General features: G+C 34.5%; 8 protein-coding genes and 4 pseudogenes across 12 annotated transcripts, besides 3 other annotated features; 6 read left to right on the forward strand and 6 right to left on the reverse strand.

Annotated features, from left to right (window-relative positions):
• Nucleotides 1-7,075: part of a mobile genetic element that runs on past the window's edge.
• Nucleotides 150-1,115, forward strand: TVAGG3_0790970 (annotated as a pseudogene). Its single transcript has one exon. A coding segment is annotated over exon 1 (966 nt).
• Nucleotides 1,181-2,076, forward strand: TVAGG3_0790980 (organellar and viral DNA polymerase type B; the record flags this gene model as incomplete). The annotated part of the gene is made up of 1 exon (XM_051246892.1): nt 1,181-2,076. A coding segment is annotated over one exon (896 nt), but the record flags the coding sequence as incomplete, so codon positions are not given.
• TVAGG3_0790990 (uncharacterized protein) lies at nt 2,219-3,076 on the reverse strand (the record flags this gene model as incomplete). Its single annotated transcript, XM_051246893.1, has 1 exon — nt 2,219-3,076. One exon carries the CDS (start codon nt 3,074-3,076, stop codon nt 2,219-2,221), a length of 858 nt encoding a protein of 285 aa, XP_051082368.1.
• Nucleotides 3,101-3,355, reverse strand: TVAGG3_0791000 (uncharacterized protein; the record flags this gene model as incomplete). The annotated part of the gene is made up of 1 exon (XM_051246894.1): nt 3,101-3,355. One exon carries the CDS (start codon nt 3,353-3,355, stop codon nt 3,101-3,103), a length of 255 nt encoding a protein of 84 aa, XP_051082369.1.
• On the forward strand, nt 5,459-5,915 carry TVAGG3_0791010 (annotated as a pseudogene). The gene has a single exon. A coding segment is annotated over exon 1 (457 nt).
• On the reverse strand, nt 6,373-6,807 carry TVAGG3_0791020 (uncharacterized protein; the record flags this gene model as incomplete). The annotated part of the gene is made up of 1 exon (XM_051246895.1): nt 6,373-6,807. One exon carries the CDS (start codon nt 6,805-6,807, stop codon nt 6,373-6,375), a length of 435 nt encoding a protein of 144 aa, XP_051082370.1.
• Nucleotides 7,076-7,097: 22 nt separating the features above from the next.
• Nucleotides 7,098-7,778, forward strand: TVAGG3_0791030 (protein of unknown function, DUF4106 family; the record flags this gene model as incomplete). The annotated part of the gene is made up of 1 exon (XM_051246896.1): nt 7,098-7,778. The coding sequence occupies one exon, from the start codon at nt 7,098-7,100 to the stop codon at nt 7,776-7,778; it is 681 nt and encodes a 226-aa protein (XP_051082371.1).
• Nucleotides 7,779-7,899: 121 nt separating this feature from the next.
• Nucleotides 7,900-17,546: part of a mobile genetic element that runs on past the window's edge.
• On the forward strand, nt 9,883-11,399 carry TVAGG3_0791050 (annotated as a pseudogene). The gene has a single exon. A coding segment is annotated over exon 1 (1,517 nt).
• On the forward strand, nt 11,480-13,122 carry TVAGG3_0791060 (annotated as a pseudogene). The gene has a single exon. A coding segment is annotated over exon 1 (1,643 nt).
• Nucleotides 13,139-13,588, reverse strand: TVAGG3_0791070 (uncharacterized protein; the record flags this gene model as incomplete). Its single annotated transcript, XM_051246897.1, has 1 exon — nt 13,139-13,588. One exon carries the CDS (start codon nt 13,586-13,588, stop codon nt 13,139-13,141), a length of 450 nt encoding a protein of 149 aa, XP_051082372.1.
• TVAGG3_0791080 (KilA, N-terminal/APSES-type HTH, DNA-binding family) lies at nt 14,938-15,741 on the reverse strand (the record flags this gene model as incomplete). The annotated part of the gene is made up of 1 exon (XM_051246898.1): nt 14,938-15,741. The coding sequence occupies one exon, from the start codon at nt 15,739-15,741 to the stop codon at nt 14,938-14,940; it is 804 nt and encodes a 267-aa protein (XP_051082373.1).
• Nucleotides 15,830-16,441, reverse strand: TVAGG3_0791090 (organellar and viral DNA polymerase type B; the record flags this gene model as incomplete). The annotated part of the gene is made up of 1 exon (XM_051246899.1): nt 15,830-16,441. One exon carries the CDS (start codon nt 16,439-16,441, stop codon nt 15,830-15,832), a length of 612 nt encoding a protein of 203 aa, XP_051082374.1.
• Nucleotides 16,917-17,546: part of a mobile genetic element that runs on past the window's edge.

Raw genomic sequence — 17,546 nt, forward strand, 5'->3', positions numbered from 1 at the left:
ATATGCTCCAAAGTATTGTGTACAACTGAAGAAGAAAGCAGAGTCAAAAGAAGTAAATAAAGCTAAATGTAAGTTCATACCTGAGCACGTTTTCTTTGCTGACTTTGAGTGTAGTACGGATGGCTTTCATAAAGCTTTTAACATCTGTTATGACAGTGAAGATGGTTCAGTTAGTGAAAGTATTTGGGGTCAAAACTGTGCAACAGAATTTTTGGAAAGACTTCCTGACAAGAGTTTAATATATTTCCATAACCTCAGTTATGACATAAACTTCATCTTAAGACACATGACAGAAGTGAAAGGAACTCCCATCATTAAAGGTTCACGAACAATGCAAATAACTGGTTTATATAAAGGAAGGGCAATTATTATAAAAGACTCTTACAGTGTTATAAATAAGAAGCTTAAACTATTTCCTGCTATGTTTAACTTACAAACAGGACCGAAAGAAGTATTTCCATATAACTACTACAGCAGTGTTTTGTTAGCAAATGACAACAGAACTGGTGTCATTTCTGAAGCATGTAAGTTTATCCATGATGCAGATACATTTATGAAGAACATAGATTCCATCAAAGGTTGCAGAATAGATGAAAACCACTTCGACTTAGAAAAATATAGCACGTTTTACTGCAAACAAGATGTAAGAATTTTAAGAGAAGGTTTTGTAAAGTTCCGCAATGACTTATTGAAAGAGTTTGATTTAAACGTTTATGACTACGTTAGTATTTGTTCTATTGCTAACAAATTGTTTGAGAACAGAGTATACTTCCCGAATGGAAATCTTTATGACCTCTCAAATAAACCAAGAGAATTTATTTCGAGATGCATTCAAGGTGGAAGATGTATGTTGTCAGATAACATGAAACAAAAGAGCAAAAAGAAACTCATTGCTGACTTCGACACTGTTTCATTATATCCTTCAGCTATAGCAAGACTTTATACTTTAGAAGGTATTCCAAAAGTATTGAAGGAAGAAATGTTAAGCACAGAGTATCTCATGAGACATTTATTCGATGACGACCAAAAGGAACCCATTGGTGAAAAGTTTATGTCTGGCTTCTTTGTTCTCATTAAGATAACAGAGATTGGTATACCCAGACACTTTCATTTAATAGTTTGCGACCCTGAACTAAATCCAGAACTTAACGTTCCAAGAAGTTCAAACACTTGCTGTCTCATGTATGTTGACCATATAACATTACAAGACCTCATAAAATATCAAGGTGTCAAATGTGAAGTGTTGCAAGGATACTATTACGATGGAAACAGAGATATGAGAATAAGAGATGAAGTAAAGAAGTTGTTTGAGTTAAGGTTAAAGTATAAGAAAGAAGAAAACCCCTTACAAGAAATTATAAAACTCATTCTGAACAGCATTTATGGCAAAACTATTCTATCTCCTATTGAGTCAAAAATAACCATAGTAGATGACAAAGATGCTATAAGATATGCTATAAGAAATTACAACCATATAGTGAAGTTCGAAGGTTTGGATGGTTCAGATAAAACTATTTTCAAGCTAACGAAAAGCATTTGCAGACACTTTAACTTCTGTCCACTTGGTGTTAATATTCTGTCTATGTCAAAACGTATTATGAATGAAGTATTCTGTACTGCAGAGGACATGGGACTTCAAATCTTTTACCAGGATACCGACAGTATGCACTTATATAATGAAGACATCCCAAAGCTTGCAGCAGAGTTTAAGAAGAGATATGGTCGCGAACTTATAGGAAAGAACCTTGGTCAATTTCATAGCGACTTTGCAGAAATAACACCTGGAAAACAAAGTTTAGCTTATAAAAGTATTTTCTGTGGAAAGAAGACCTACATAGACTTACTCACTAACGATTTAAATGAAGTTGCATTTCACTGCAGAATGAAAGGCGTGAAGCAAGATGTTATTGCTTTAACCGCTAATGAAATGTTTCCTGAAGCTATACAATGCTATTACAATGAAGATAAGAACATTCACATACCTGTTGGAACATATGACAAAGACTCTGAGTTCAGTTTAATGAAACTTTACAAAGCACTTCATGATGGTCAAGAGATTGCATTCGACTTATGTAAGTCATGTCAACCTTGCTTTGCTGAAAAGTTCAACTTTTCAATAACGACTAAAACAAGCTTTATTCGTAAGTTGAAGTTCTGAGGTCATTTATTTTTGTCAGCAATGAGGTCATTCGTGATAAAAATAAAGCTAGCGTAGATTTTACAATACTGCGATGGTAGAGTTTAAGAGTTGTGCTTCAATGTAGAGACAGTCCTTCCCATCTGGAGGCAAGAACACTGGACATTTATGGTCATGAGTGGAGTACATGTCTATCCAAAACTCACGATTGAAGCCAGTTAATTTATAGTATTTAGGGTTAGGAAGTGGTGAAGTTCTTGTATGACCAATGAACTCATTTTCAACGCCTTTGGCTATATTAGAGTAAAGTATTGCTTGCTTTCTATCCCAAATGCCAGGTGTTACAATCTTTGAAAATTCATTTTTCCTCGGAAGCATTGCATCATAATTGAAAACATTCTTAAAATCATCACTTGGTTCGGAGATTTGAAATCTTATACGTAATGGATTTTCTTTCTTTTTAGCGACTTCATTGAATGGTGAGAATACAATGAATTGACAGTCATGAGTTCCATCTTCATTTTCATTAAATTCATAATGAAAGTCTATAAGTTGTGGCTGACTACCTTCTTCTTTCAGTTGTGCAAGAAACTCACGTAAAGGCTGTAAAGTTTGTACTTCAATGTTGAACTTTTTCTCGAACATCTCATTAAATGAAATCATACATTGTTGCAATGTTGTATCGTCTTTAAAGTATTTGTATATGTGAATGTTTTGGGCGCTTAAAGACTGTTCGTCATTTTCTATCTCGACTTGAAGTATAAAGTCAACCTTTCTGAAAGCACGTGTTATATACATAGATGTTATGCCAATGTACTTCTCTTCATTTATGTTCACAATCCAGTCTGTTGGAAACTTAAACGTTACTCTGTTCCCCTTTATTTTGACGTCAGGGTTTTCACTACTGAACGCAACAGTTAAAGGTATTTGTCTATACATTTAATTCGGATAAAAATAAACCATTTACTCTTTCTTTGCTTCAGCTTCTTTAGCTTTTGCTTCTTCTCTAGCTTTTTTCGCCAGCAAACGTGGGTTCTTCTGTCTTCCAGCAGCTAATGCAGCTAGTTGTTTTTCACTAAGTTTTCTCTTTGGTCTCTCTGGCTTTTGTTCTTGTTTTTGTTCCTTCAGTTCGGATAAAATTTGCTCGCGAATTTCTTTCTTCAATGCTTCAACATCTATGACACCTTGGGTCTTGTCCGTAGGGCTTGTCTGAGTCATTTGACTGCAGATAAAAAACTAAATTAAAACTTTAACCGATGTAAAATGAGCTTGTCAAAATCAGAGCGAGAGTCTATTATATTAAATGACGCAAGAGGAATACAACATCCTTTCTATTACGTAAGTCAGAGTAAAGATGGTAAAATATACGTAAGAAAAAGAAAGGTTCCATTAGCGAATGCAGAGAGCGACAACATTAAGGTGCATGGCAAGGGTGAAGTCCACGAAGCCCATATAAAACCTTCTGTTCAAACTGAAAAGTCAATAGAACCAGAAGAAAAGAAGCCAGATGTACTTTCAATAACGAACCAAGAGCTTATTGCAAAGTTCGTGAATTTCATTGAAAAACAAACCGAGTCAAAGAACCCTGACCCGCCAGTGAAAGAAGTTGAGACCAAGAAGAAGACAAGTCATTGAAAATGTCAAGAAACAACTTCCACCACGAATACCAAGAAGAAGAGTGAGAATAATGAAGTAAATAGATATTTTTATCTGAAGTAAATACATGCAGAACGAACAGCTAAACGAATTTACTCCAGCAGAGCATATTCATCAGATTCGCTCATATTTCGATATCATAGACAATGCAGTTCAATTGGTGACACTAATAGAAAATATTCTGACGCAAAGATTCCATCACAACCTGGAACTGCTAAAGATAACACATGGGTAACATTCAATCTCTCACCTCCTGGTGAAAATATGTTGGACCTTTACAATACATTCATTACGTATAAATGGAAGGTCAATTTATTGCAGATAAAGAATTGGTTCAGGTTCCAATAAAACAAACCCACCAGGATTTTGGATTGGTTTCGATGACGCTTTCTATGCAGTTGCTGGATATCAAATCCTTGCAAATGGTCGTATCGTATATTCTCAAGACACGCAAGAGAAGAAGCATATATAACTTCAAACTCACAAACTACCGAACAAATAAAGAAAGTAGATGTTTTTCTCAAAGACTCGACATGAAGATGTATGGAGTCATTCGGGAACATGCAGAACAGGACAAATTGTTAGTGGTCCAATTACAGCAGGAAATCATTTGATTTTAAGCTTCGTTTAAGAATTCCTGTTAGAAGATTCCTTCCATTAGAAGCTATTCGATTTATTCCAGCTTTTGCAGGAAACATTCAGCTTAAAGTAAAGTTCAGTAGCGACGCCTTACAATGCACATCTATATCTGTAAATGATATCATTGGCTTTCAATCCAACTCTTAAAGTTGCATTTGCTTCAGATTCAAATCCACCGACAAATAAATTTGTTCCATGGAATGAACCACATTCACTATGATAACGAAGGCAATAGAAGCTAGTGGAACAGTTACTATTACAACTGTAACCCAGCAACTATTTCGAACAAAGATGGATTTTAATGAATGTTTCATTCATCCAAAGTCATTCTCTTAGACCCTAACATTTATACAGAACTTGTAGAATTATACAAACGAGGCTTTATGTTTTCCTGTTAAAGTTATGGATTGGATTCCTATGGACGGTTCATTCTCAAAGAATACAGATAGTTCAAGTGCAACATTTACAGCAGCTTATACGCCTATTAATGTTAAAAGTATTTGGGCACTATTTAGAAAGAAAGACAACTATTATGTTAATTTTGAGAAACTAAGTTTAAATATCTTCAGCTTTCCATGGGAGCTTATGGAAATATGCCTGCAGAACCTGAAAAATCATATGGACCTGTATTTTATGAAATGGTTGCGAACGCTTGCAATACAAACAATGATATGATAGGATTTAATGAAGATGTTATGAGGTCATTGGTGGATGATGGTAGTGTGGAACATAAATGGGATAGCTATGACAACACACATTTCTTATGTGGTTTTCCAACAGAAGTGGACTTTTGCTTCCAGCAAGGTCAAACATCTACTGCTCCAATAACATACAAATTGTCTGTTAAAGGACCTATTGAACTAGCAACTGAAAATGTACCAAAGCCACTTATTGGATTTATGAGGGATTGTTGCTTTGCAATACAGTAAGACAGTCAGGCATACCAATAATAAGACTTGACGACTATAACTTAGCACTGACGACAGTGAGGAATAAGGATGAAACGTTTATTTTTAAAGCTTATAAATGAGTTCTTCATCAAGCTCTCGTGAACCTTCACCATCTGTGAAACAAACTTTACCAAACGATTATGGAGCACCTATTGAATATTTCTTACGAGCTGCACAATGGCAAAGAGCAGTTTCACCAAGGTTAGGTGTTCCACCAGCTCCTGTCAAAAATAGCATTTGGTCAAGTCCTTATATAAGATATGGTCTCCCACTAGGTTTGCTAGCTACAGCAGGAGCAGTTATGAATGTTGAAAAGAAATAAAGCAAATGTTATAAATAATACTGAAGTAGCTGAAGTTAAACAAACTCCAACACCTTCGTCAAACCACGCCTTCACAAGCAAAACTTCAATGACTCCTGAACCTATGGAAGTACAAACTCCTGTTTCAAAAGTCCAACTCCTAAACCGACTCCAACATTTTAAACCAGAACCTACGCCTCAAATAAATCGTAAAACTCCTGCGTTTCCTTACTGAAAAATAACGTTATTTTTATTTTATTTGAACATTTTTATTTGATTGAAATGACGACTAAAGTCACTGAAGCAATGAAACAAAAGTTTTTTGGTAGAATACATTAAATCAGGAATTATTCCAGAAGGTTTTTTACGTTCACATTACTATGAAGGATGGTAGAGTTCAGTTTAGAAAGATAAAGCAACCATTAGATAAAGAAGGAATTTTGAGAAAGATTAAACTTCATGAGGACAACATTGCTAAACTTAGGAAGAAGTTAGAAGAGTTGGAGAAAAGAAGAGAGTTATAAAGCAATGAATTCAACAGGTTAGAAAAGAGGTTAGATATCGGGTTAGATCTAACCTTCTAACATAAACATTATTTTTGTGCTATGTTTTCATACGTGTGCGGGTGGTGATATCATTAATTTTTAAGTTTATTTTTATATAAATGACAGAACAAAAATATAACATATCTACTCAACAGGAATGAGACCCTTACTGACTATGTATTCGTTTAATGCTTGATGAAAACAATGGTACATATTATCGTATGGGTATACACAACGTCTGTTTCCATCGTCGTCGTATATGTAGAGCTCAAATCCAGTCCAACCTTCTTTTGTACAATATGTAGCTTTATTTAAGTATGCATTTATGTAGATAAGGCAATTTTCTTCATCGCTCCAGAAATAATTTTTCGTCTTTGTTGAAATAGTTTTCGTTCCTCTGCGACCATAAGGAATGTATGCAATGAACTTTGCGTCATAAGGGATTGTAATATATTCAGGGTTTCTTTCATCGTCAATGGGTCTGTCTTTGTTAAAATGCATGTTTCTCAGTTTTACTTGAGTTTTGAATAGTTCACGGAAACGTTCTGGGAAAGAGTCATAGTAAATGTAGTCGGACATGTCTTTGTAATGAAATAAAAAATTTAAAAAAATAAAAATAAGGTTATTTTTTATTTAGTGAGGACGGTAGGGAATTCGTTAGTGAAGTCGTTAGTGAAGTAGTTAGTGAAGTCGTTTATGTGTCAGATGGTTTTGTAAATATTTAAGGTTAAGTTGGTGTTATGGTTGTGTTGTAAAATATACGTTACCGGTTTCGTAAAGTGTCAAAACCGCTAAGTGGTGTACGGAGGCGCGCAATGCCACAGTACACGACTTAGGGATACTAACTTTTGGACCAGTATGAAATGAACATGGCTGATGGAAATATAACACCTGACGTTCTAGAACATTTATCTCAAAGAACTACACAGAACCATAAAGATGGTATATTTGGTGAAGAGTTTAGAAAGAAAGTTAGGGAGGGAGAAGGAAGAGAACCTATTGTACATGACCTTGCAAACGAAAGTTTACAAAATGTCATAAAAACTTACTTTGCAGACAATGAACCGAGAAGGGATGAATATTTAAGAAAACTCAAATGGACAGTACCAAATGAAATGTTAGTATTGAAAAACATGTTCCTTGACAAAATAAAACCAACTACAGAAATAAATGACGCAAGACTGAAACATTGGGTAAAAGCTTTCCCATTCACAAAAGATATTGTTGGTAACATGGAAAGAAAACCAGAATGGCTACAAAAACATATATTTGGAAACGAGCTTATTCCATATGGACAAGCTCTGTTTGAAGAGCTTGAACCGGAAACTCAGGAAAGAGTCATGCAAACAATACGCGAAGACTCAAATACAAACTATGACAAAATCTTTCTAGGATATAGGTTACCTGAGATGGGCGACCAGAGCCCAAAGGCAAAAAGGACATGGGAAATTTACAACATACTAGGTGAACATGAGGCAAAGATGCAACAACTTGAAGCAGAGGGCAAGTTACCAAAAGCGACACCAAAGAAGAAGAGTAGAACAAAGTAAAGCTTGGTACGAGTGGGTTCTATTATGACAAATAAATTCAACTATTCTATATTTTTACCCATATGAAATGTACGCCGCTCAGAATATAACGCCAACAGTTTTGGATGCCATGAACGGAAATGTTTCCGAATGGTATAACGAATGCGACAATGCCATTAGAAGGTCAGAAATAGTTCCTGGAACTTACGAATATACAACTGCTGTTTCTTATGGAAACGTAGGTGAGTTTGGAGAAGGTTCTTCAACAACAGTAGATATTGCTTGCGACAGGTTTCATATTATTTCTATTGACAACTCATTCTTATACGTGGAACAAGACATTGAAATAAAACCTTCTGCCAAGTTGTCTGACAAAAAAGGTTGCAATGGAATTTTCTATGTCGGATACCAATATGCTCCAGAAGTTTTCATGGGATATAAGATATATTCTAACTCTGACTTAGTTCAAACAGTAACATGGGCAAACTATGAATGGTTCGCTTTGAGAAACTCAGTACACCACAAGCTAGAGAACAAACAGACCAGTATGCAACTATTGAGAAAATAAGAAGACTTGACCCTAACGTTCCAGGAGTTTATGTTAACCTTTCTGGTTCAGATGGAACTGCTGCCACTAAAGTAAAACTGAAACTTAGAGTTCCTTTGTCATCTTTCCTCATCTTCAGGTTTTTAAGATACTTCAAACTGGGCAGGAAAAATTTCTATCGAACTTACTCCAAGCAAAAATAACTTAGTCATTGCACCAACGCAAGACCCATTCAGCATTACTGTAGCTGGAACTGGTGGAGCCAAGTTCTGTGAATTTTGCAAAGACAAGTTGACTTAGACTTTGGTTTCTCAAACTTCAACAATGAAGTAAACTATTATTTCAATGCTGCTGGAACTGCTTGGGACCCAGTTAGTTCACATGCGAAAAGTTTGAATGCAAGAGAATAGAAAGCAGACTTGCAGTCTATATGTTGGACCCAGATATTTCAAATGCTTTAGCTGCCAAATATATTGCAGTTCCACTTATGTTCCCTATACACCAAATATCTGTCAAAGACTTTGCAGGTGAAGTTGGAAACCAAAGTGCTGACCCAGGTGCAAGAACAGATATTGCTTTAACAACTGCAATGAAACATGCAGATACTATGTTTGTACTGTTCAGACGAACTATAAATGACTATTCTTGTTTCTACAACCCCGGTATTAAATATCATATAAACATAGATGGCAAATATTATCCAAGAGAAGAATATTCTACAGTTGAGGATATGAGGTCATACAACTTGACATTAGATGCTATGAACTTTAACAACAACTTCACAACAACCATTAACCCTGAAATGCAAAGTTCTATTATGCCATATGTGAAAGTATGGACTCATACAGGAGGTCAAAAAACTCAATATACAAATGGAGACCGTTCAAACTTTTGGCTTGGCATTCCATTTGCTGACTCAGAAGACTTTATGGGTGGTATTTCAACTGTTGGTACTGTACAAATACAATATACTGGTGACAGAGACGGTCCAGATGAACTGAGAGCAAAAAAGTTTACAAAACCAATAGCACTTTTCACGGAAGATGCTCTTTTGAAGATTCGTTCGATGAAACCTGCTGGGGCTCCTCAGATTGGCATAACGACAGCTTCCATCGAGCAGATTTTGGCAGCAGGTCAGTAAGTTGTTCTTGAACTGACTTCTCTCCGTCAAATATTGACAGTACGCCAGTTTTGACATAATATTGTAAGATAAACTTACCTTTAGAAATCTGTAAGTTTTGAAGTTATATTTTTGTCAACGTCAAGAACTTTCACCATTTCAGTTATACCAACTTTCTTTGCTTTATGAAAATATTTAGGTTCAGCAAAGACTGCTATTCTATAACATTTACCATTGTTTGTGTAAAGAACTATTCTGTCAATGTATTTGTATTGTTTGTGTGTGTAAACTTTGTTTTGCTTCAATTCGAAGAGATACTCGAATACGTCCATCTTTTTATTCTAAGTAAAATGTCATTTCCGAAAATAGAAGCGTAAGTGTTTCAAAAGGTTTAATGGCGGTGGCAGATGTGAAGTTAAATTCACCAACTCAAACAAACAGTCAAAGTGTTGTTGTCAATGTCAAAGACAGAGATGTTGAAGTGGGGAAACCATACGAGAGACGAAGATGGTATAACAATTGTTCCTGTAAAAGAACCAACATATCCTGAAGTTAGCAGAGACTTAAGTTCTGTTGCAGATATTCGAAATGACTACCAACAACTTAAAGACAAACTTCAAACTCAGGAGAAGATTTGTCAAGCTTTAGGTATAATGTTAAACTTGGTCGAACACAACCCTGTAAAAGTGAACTCATATGTCATTGCACCTCATGAAGTTTTGAAAGAACTATTGAAACTTTTGACAGAGGCAGACGATATAAACATCAAAGAAATAGAACCCGACATTAGTTGCTGTGGTGTTTCATATAATGTCATTGACAAGATATACGTTATGAAAGGAGGTGAAACGTTGAACTTAAAGTATAGTTTCCCAGACGTCATAAAAATATTTGACGACCACAACATTTCATTAAAATTTATTTGCTAAGTAAAAATGTCAAAACTTCTTGAAAGATGTTTGAAGAAAAAATAATATAGACTTTATTTCATGTAAAGGACTTTACACACTTTTGAACGATATGAAAGACCCTGTTTTGTTTGTTCGTGTAGACAAAGGAAAGTTCTATGTCTTTACAAAATATTTGAACTTCTTAGACAGAGAACTTCAAGAAACGCCATGTGAAAGTTTAGATGAAGTTCTTCTCCACTTTCAGAAAAACTTTTAAATATATATAAATGGCAGAAGATATAATGGTTTATACTATTACGACTAAAAACCCTGAGTCATATAATTCTATAACAACAAACTTACAAAGTCCTCAAGGACGATATTGTAAACTAACTTTAAACACAATGACGACTAAAGCCTGTTTTGCTCTTTTGACACCAGAAGACTTTATTGTTGTGAATGGTAAAAAATACTCCTTTGAAGATACTTACTCAGATATACCACCAACAGGTTTTGTTGACTTATTTAATACTTTAAGTACGGGTGTAACATGTGCTGCAACTAGAGCAGGTTTCATTATGTTTGGATGTCCGACTGAGTTTACTATAAACGATATGAGCTATAATACAAAACTTATTTCTGGTTTTTACTACCAACAGTTTCCTATAACAGGAAAAGGTGTCATACAAGGAATGTCTATTCCATTGACATTAAGCACACCTATTTTATATATTGTTTCAAACTTAGGTTCAAAGTGTTATTCGAATGTCGACAGAAACTATTATGACCAAAAGATACTTATGCGTATAAACAATACTTTCTCTGCTGGTTTGCCTATTGTTCATTCGAATGCAGAATTTTCAACCTTAGTGAACTCAAACACATTGGCAAGTATAACGTTGACATTAGTTGACGCAAACTTTGTTCCTGTAAAACTTTTATGTCCTATGTATTTGTCAATGACGGCAGAAAGTTTCGAATTGGAAGATGCAACTGGTGAAAGTATTGTATTACAAGAACAACTTCAACAACAAATAGCTCAAGAACAACAAATGCAACAAATGCAACAACAAAGTCAAGAATAAAAAAAATATTTTTTTTTATTTTTATAAAAATGTACAGAATAGATGTTTCAGATTTTTATGACTTCCAAGCATTCAGAAATATGTGTCCATTTCGAGACTATAACAAAGCAGTCGAGAATTTGAAACGTTTAGTCATTTATGTCGACTCTGCCCCAGAATGTTATGTTATGAAAGAATGGGATGTAGTCTTTAACAAACCTAAAGCGACAATAGTTTCAGAACAAGAATGTAGACAGAAACTTAAGAAAATAAAAGTCGTACAAGTTGGCATGAAGATGTTAGATGCTTGGGATATCTTATTGTCAAAACTTGAAGATTTTTCAGTTCGTGGTATAAAGTTTTATACACCTTCTCCAAACTTCTATTCTATCTTCACTGGATATAAATATGAACAAGTAGAATGGAAAGAAAATATTATAGAAGCTTGGTTAGACCATGTCAAAGAAATTATATGCAATGGAAACGAAAGAGTCTATGAGTATATCTTATGTTGGTTTGCAAACATCTTACAACATCCAAGTGCTAAGAATGAAACTGCTCTCATTATAATTGGAAAACAAGGAACTGGTAAGAATACTTTCTTTACAGATATTTTGTGCAAACTGTTAGAAGGTTATTCGAATCCGAATATGACAAACATAGAAAACATCTGTGGCAAGTTTAACTCTTCTATTGAGAATATGAAACTTATAGTTTGCAATGAACTTCAAAGTATAGATACAACAAAAGTTTTGAACTCAGATGCTTTGAAGAGTCTTATAACAGACAAAGTTGGAGTTGTTGAAAGAAAGTATAAAGACCAAAGAGTTTGTGAAAATGTTGCAAACTTCATTATGGTTTCAAACAATGCTGTTCCGATGAAGTTAGAAAGTTCTGACAGAAGATATGTAGTTGTCAGAACGTCAGATTCTCATATGCAAGATACAGAATATTTTGACGACTTAGCAGAAACTTTGACATCTGACTTTTACAACCACTTGTTCTCATATTTCATGACATTAGATATTTCTAAGTTCAATCCAAGACAAATTCCACATACCGAAGAGAGACAAACATTGTTAGAAGCAAACAAGAGTGTATATGAACTGTTCATAGATGAAACTGACTTTGAGTGTTTAGATGAAAGGTCATTGTACGATTCGTATAAACAATATTGTCAAGAATATGGTTATATGACAGCGTCTAAACGAACATTCTTGGCAAATGTCAAAAGTCTTTTAGACGTACAGAATGGTGTATATACAAAGAAAATTTTTTATGAGTAAATTTTAAAAAAAATATTTTTTTTATCCGATAGAAAAAGATGGCAAAATTCATCTCAGTAAACAAGTACATGTCAGGACTTAAAGAAGAACTAGACCCATTCACATATTTGAATGTTTACTTCTACCATTTTGAAAAGTCTTCATTCAGCAAAGTTTGGAACATCGAACCAGTTAAGTTTGCTATTGTGACTAAAAATGGTGCGAAATTTGAAGACTTAGACATAGAAGGTTTGTTAACAGTCAAAGAAAGTTTTGACAGAAGGTTCTCAAACCTTAAAGAAGGCAAAGCATACAAACTTGTTATACCTTATGAACCAAAGAAAGCAGACGACTATGAATATTATGAGTCTAAAGTTGTAGAAGTTCAAGGTAAATTGGGTAAAAAGATTTTAGAGTCTAAGCCAGTGTTTACTCCTAAAGAGGAAGAGAACATTGACATTGACCCAGAAATGTTCTAAAAATAAAATTTTATTTTTACATGTCAAATTTCTTTTTCTCTGGAACTGGTTCAGGTTCTTTCTTCTCTTCTACTTTCTTCTCTTTCTTTTCTCTCTTCTTCTTTTCTGGTGGAGTTATGTCAAATTTCTCCGAACCATATTTATGTAAAAGTTCTTTGTCCTTTAATAGCTCTTCTATTCTGTTTTCTATTTCATCTTCAAGAACAGCGCATGTGTCTTCTTTGCATTCTAAGAACTTTTGTTGGACTTCATCTTTCCAATCGGCGTCATCTCTGTCAACAAGTCTGTCATTGACAAATTTTAAGACTGCTCTGCTTAATGTTTTATGGTTCTTGTCATATTCCCAGAAACAGAACTTTAGAACAAATTCACCTTTCTTGTTTACACTATGTAAGATTTTTATGGTCGACAGATGTTTGCTGTCGAAAAGCTTGTCTCGAATATAGATAGCGAAATCGCTAGACATTTTCTAAAAGATAAAAATTTTAATTTTCTAAAAATATGTTAGAAAAAAGTTTGCTGACATTGACAAGAAATTTGAGAATGTTTTAAACAAGAACAAGAGGAAGTTAGAAAATGCTCAGATAAAACCCATACATGACAAGTTCTTATTTGCTCAGAATGGTATAACAGGTCTAATCGCACACCTGGGTCGGGTAAGACTTTCACTTATCTTAAAATGGCTGCACAACAACAAGAACTAGATGAGAAAGAACCCATTCTATGAGTTAGTTCATTTGTAGTACTTCTGGTCAATTTGACCAAACCGTCAATTCGTTCAAAGATATTATAAGAAGTCTAAGTAGTATGTATAAAGGATACTGAGTTGTTAGATTGGATAAAGAAGTACCAAAGAAGAGTTTTGAAGTATAATGCTATAAATGAGTATATAAATTCTAAGTTTAAAGACCCAAATGAGGAAATGCAGAGAATATTAGAGAAGAAACACTTCAGAAACAAACAGAAAGAGATAGAATACATTTCGAAGAAATTGCAATCTTACGATTGGAAGACATACCCTCACAGATGTCTTCTTATCTTAGATGATTTCGCCTCTCATCCTTTGTTAAAGAACAGAGAACAAGATATGTGTCGAATTCTTAAGAAGCTCAGACACTTTAACATCTCAGTCGTAATATGTGTACAGACAGCCAAGAGTTTAAGTAAGGATGTAAAGAGAATACTTACTGACATTGTACTTTTCCCCGGATTGTCCGAAGACGATTTCATGGAACTTATGAAAGAGTCCATGGCAGGTAAGTTTGACAGACATGAACTATGGGAGAAGTATAAAGTCATACAAGACCCTCATACTTCTTTCAGAATTCATATCTACGCAAACAAAGTTCAAATTGTAAAAAGTCAAGCTTGAAAAATGTAAGTGTTTAGTCTTAGTAAGTCTGTTGTGGTGCTGGGGCTGTCGGTTCTTCTGGCTTTGGAAGGCATTCAGGAAGAGGGACGTGAGACATTCGTTTGTGTCCTGTCGGAAGGAAGAACTTTTCCTGTCGGAAGGAAGAACTTTTCCTGTTGGAAGGAAAAATTTTTTCTGTTGGAAGGAAAAACTTTTCCTGAAGTTCGACCAAAAAGTTCTCAATTTTCGAAAATTTGAATGGTTTACGGACGGACAACTGGAAAATTTTTTCCTGTCGTCGGGAAAATTTTTTCTTGTCGGAAGGAAATTTTTTTCCAGTTGTCGGGAAAATATTTTTCTGTCGGAAGGAAGGACTCGGAATGCCAGAAGGATTTGACAAGGCAATTTACTTTATAGAGCTACCTGAGCCATCTGAAGTCAAGCTTGAAAAATAAATGGTTCATCTACTCTACTTGTTTGAAGTTGTCAAAATACTCTGTTATTTTTTCCTTTAACAATGGCAAATCTTCTTTGAAGGTAAGTATTGTACAACCTTTAATATCATAGTGTGTTTGAGGTAACGTATCTTGAACTATTTGTTTCACATCTTCATTTGGGGTCATTGAAATCGGTAAGTTTTCGCGATAGAACCAATTTCTGTCAGATTTGTAAATCTTAGCAAGGTCGTAAAAGCTTTTGTTGTTTCTTCTGACTAAATGCAACATAACCATATCTTTATCTTCTTCATTTTCCATCTCTTCAGTATAAATCATATACTTATAGTTCTTTTCCTTTCCTTTTGGTACCGAACGTGGTATTCTTTTCTGAATGCTTTTGTCTTTTGCTTGAAGTTTCTTTTCCATCTCTTCACGTTCTTGTCTATGAATTTCGTCAAGAAGTTTGTAAACATGCCATGCATAACGAGGAGAAGCCCATATTGCAACAGCATTTACTAAAAGTCTATGAACATACCAGCCTCTTAAATTTATTGGCAAATTTTTACGATTTTCATGTGTTTTATGCATGGCCGGAAAAGGTCGGTCTAGAGAAATTTCACTCAAAAGTTCTTGTGTGCTTTGGTTTCTGAACCAGTCGTCTGCGTGTTTAGTATCTGGAGCAAAACATGCTGTCAAAATACTTTGCATTTGGTACATATCGTCTTTGACCGAACGAATGAGACGGAGATGTTTGTTAAACTGTATGTACTCGTATTCTTCATTTATAGCTTCATGGACTATAACTGTTGTTGTGTTCTCTGTTGTTGACATATCTGTCTTTACATACAAAATAAAAAAATAAATAAAAATAAAATTAGCGTTATTTTCTGACTTTCACAAAAGACCAAAAATAAACGCTTTACATGTATTTTTCAGCAACTTCGTCAAATAATTTTATAGCTTTATCTATCTCATCTACTTCAAACGTTTCTTTACCTTTTATGGGAGCACCATACATTTTCTCAAACTTTTCAAGTAGTTCTGTTTCTGCAGCTCTCATATCATTAGCAAACACAACCTTGACTCTATTGACTGTACTGTCATATCTTTGAGTTATATTATATGTTCTTCCTATCTTATATCTTTTTGTATTGAAGTCCTTCGGTTTCTGAACGATGTAAAGTAAGCCTTCACTGCAACGTTCCGTATCGAATGAACCATATGTTATGAAGTTATATCCAACAACTGGGTCTAACCATAACAAAACTATTGGTATAAGACTTTTGTCGATGAGATATGCTGTAGTTCCATAGAATCTTACCGATATCATAAGCTCAGGATTTCTTGTCAAAATTTTCTGAGTTGAAGCATTTCTAACCCGGTCGTGTGTTTTCTTTCCAGATGGAAATATAATGTCTGACAAAGAATATTTGTTGTATTTCTTTGAGTATCTTACGTTTAAATCACCTATTCTAACCACTTTGGTGTCATTGTCTATCTTTTTAACTGTTTCAAACTCAATGTTTGACATTACTGTCCTTACATACAAAATAAAAAAATAAATAAAAATAAAACTAATTTTATTTTTTCTATCTTAAGGAAATTCATGAAAATTGGTCATTTTTCAGCAAAAATATATTTTAGGTGAAGAGGTGAGATCTCACCTGTTTTCTCACCTCTTTTTTCACCTCTTGAATTTGTCAAGACTTCTTCGTATATGTTTTGTCAAAACTTCTTCGTAAATGTTTTGTCAAAACTTCTTCGTAATGAGCGTAAATCAGACAAAAATAATGTTTAGGTGAAGTGGTGAGATCTCACCTGTTTTCTCACCCGTTTTTTCACCTCATGAATTTTCATGATTTCATCGTAAATGTTTTGTCAAGACTTCTTCGTACATGTTTTGTCAAGACTTCTTCGTAATGAGCGTAAATCAGACAAAAATATATTTTAGGTGAAGAGGTGAGATCTCACCTCTTTTTTCACCTGTTTTCTCACCTGTTATTTTATAAGCGTTTTACATGAATTGTACGATGTATATTTGAAATCCTAAACAGTTTTGTAGCTTCTATTTCTTCTGTCAGTATGTCAAAAGTTTTAACTATGCCGAAGGTTTCTTTATACTTCTTCTTGACGTCAGATAGAAGGAAATCGTCAGCAGTTGGATAGTTTTTGTTCAGAAATGTCAACATGTCCATTTTATCTTCTGCTGGTTTCTCTGCTTCTTTCTTTAAGTCTGCATAGTCGTTTCTCATACGTTCTATCTCTTTGACGGAGTAGTTATATTTCCTAATTGCCGCTTTACATTTTGAACATTGCGGGTTCATTTTTGCGTTATATTCTGAAACCTTACCTGCTAAAACAACTAAGGCGTCAATGGTTTTCTTTAACGCAAAAGCTGCTGGTTTTATCTGTTCATTCACATACCTTACCTCTCTATCTTTATCTCTTATCTGCCAAACACATTCAGCAACTAACGAAACAAAAGTTGTCGTAGTCTTAAATTCCTCAGCTTTATATATGTCGCAGAACTTCTTATTATACCCATGTCGCAATCTTTGTCCATAACCTTATGGTTGCAATGAAATTCCAGAAACTTCATAGTTTACCTTTCGTATGAACTGTCTTTTATTTCTACT

Source organism: Trichomonas vaginalis, chromosome VI, assembly GCF_026262505.1.
Source record: "Trichomonas vaginalis G3 chromosome VI, whole genome shotgun sequence".
Classification (NCBI taxonomy): Eukaryota; Parabasalia; order Trichomonadida; family Trichomonadidae; genus Trichomonas; species Trichomonas vaginalis.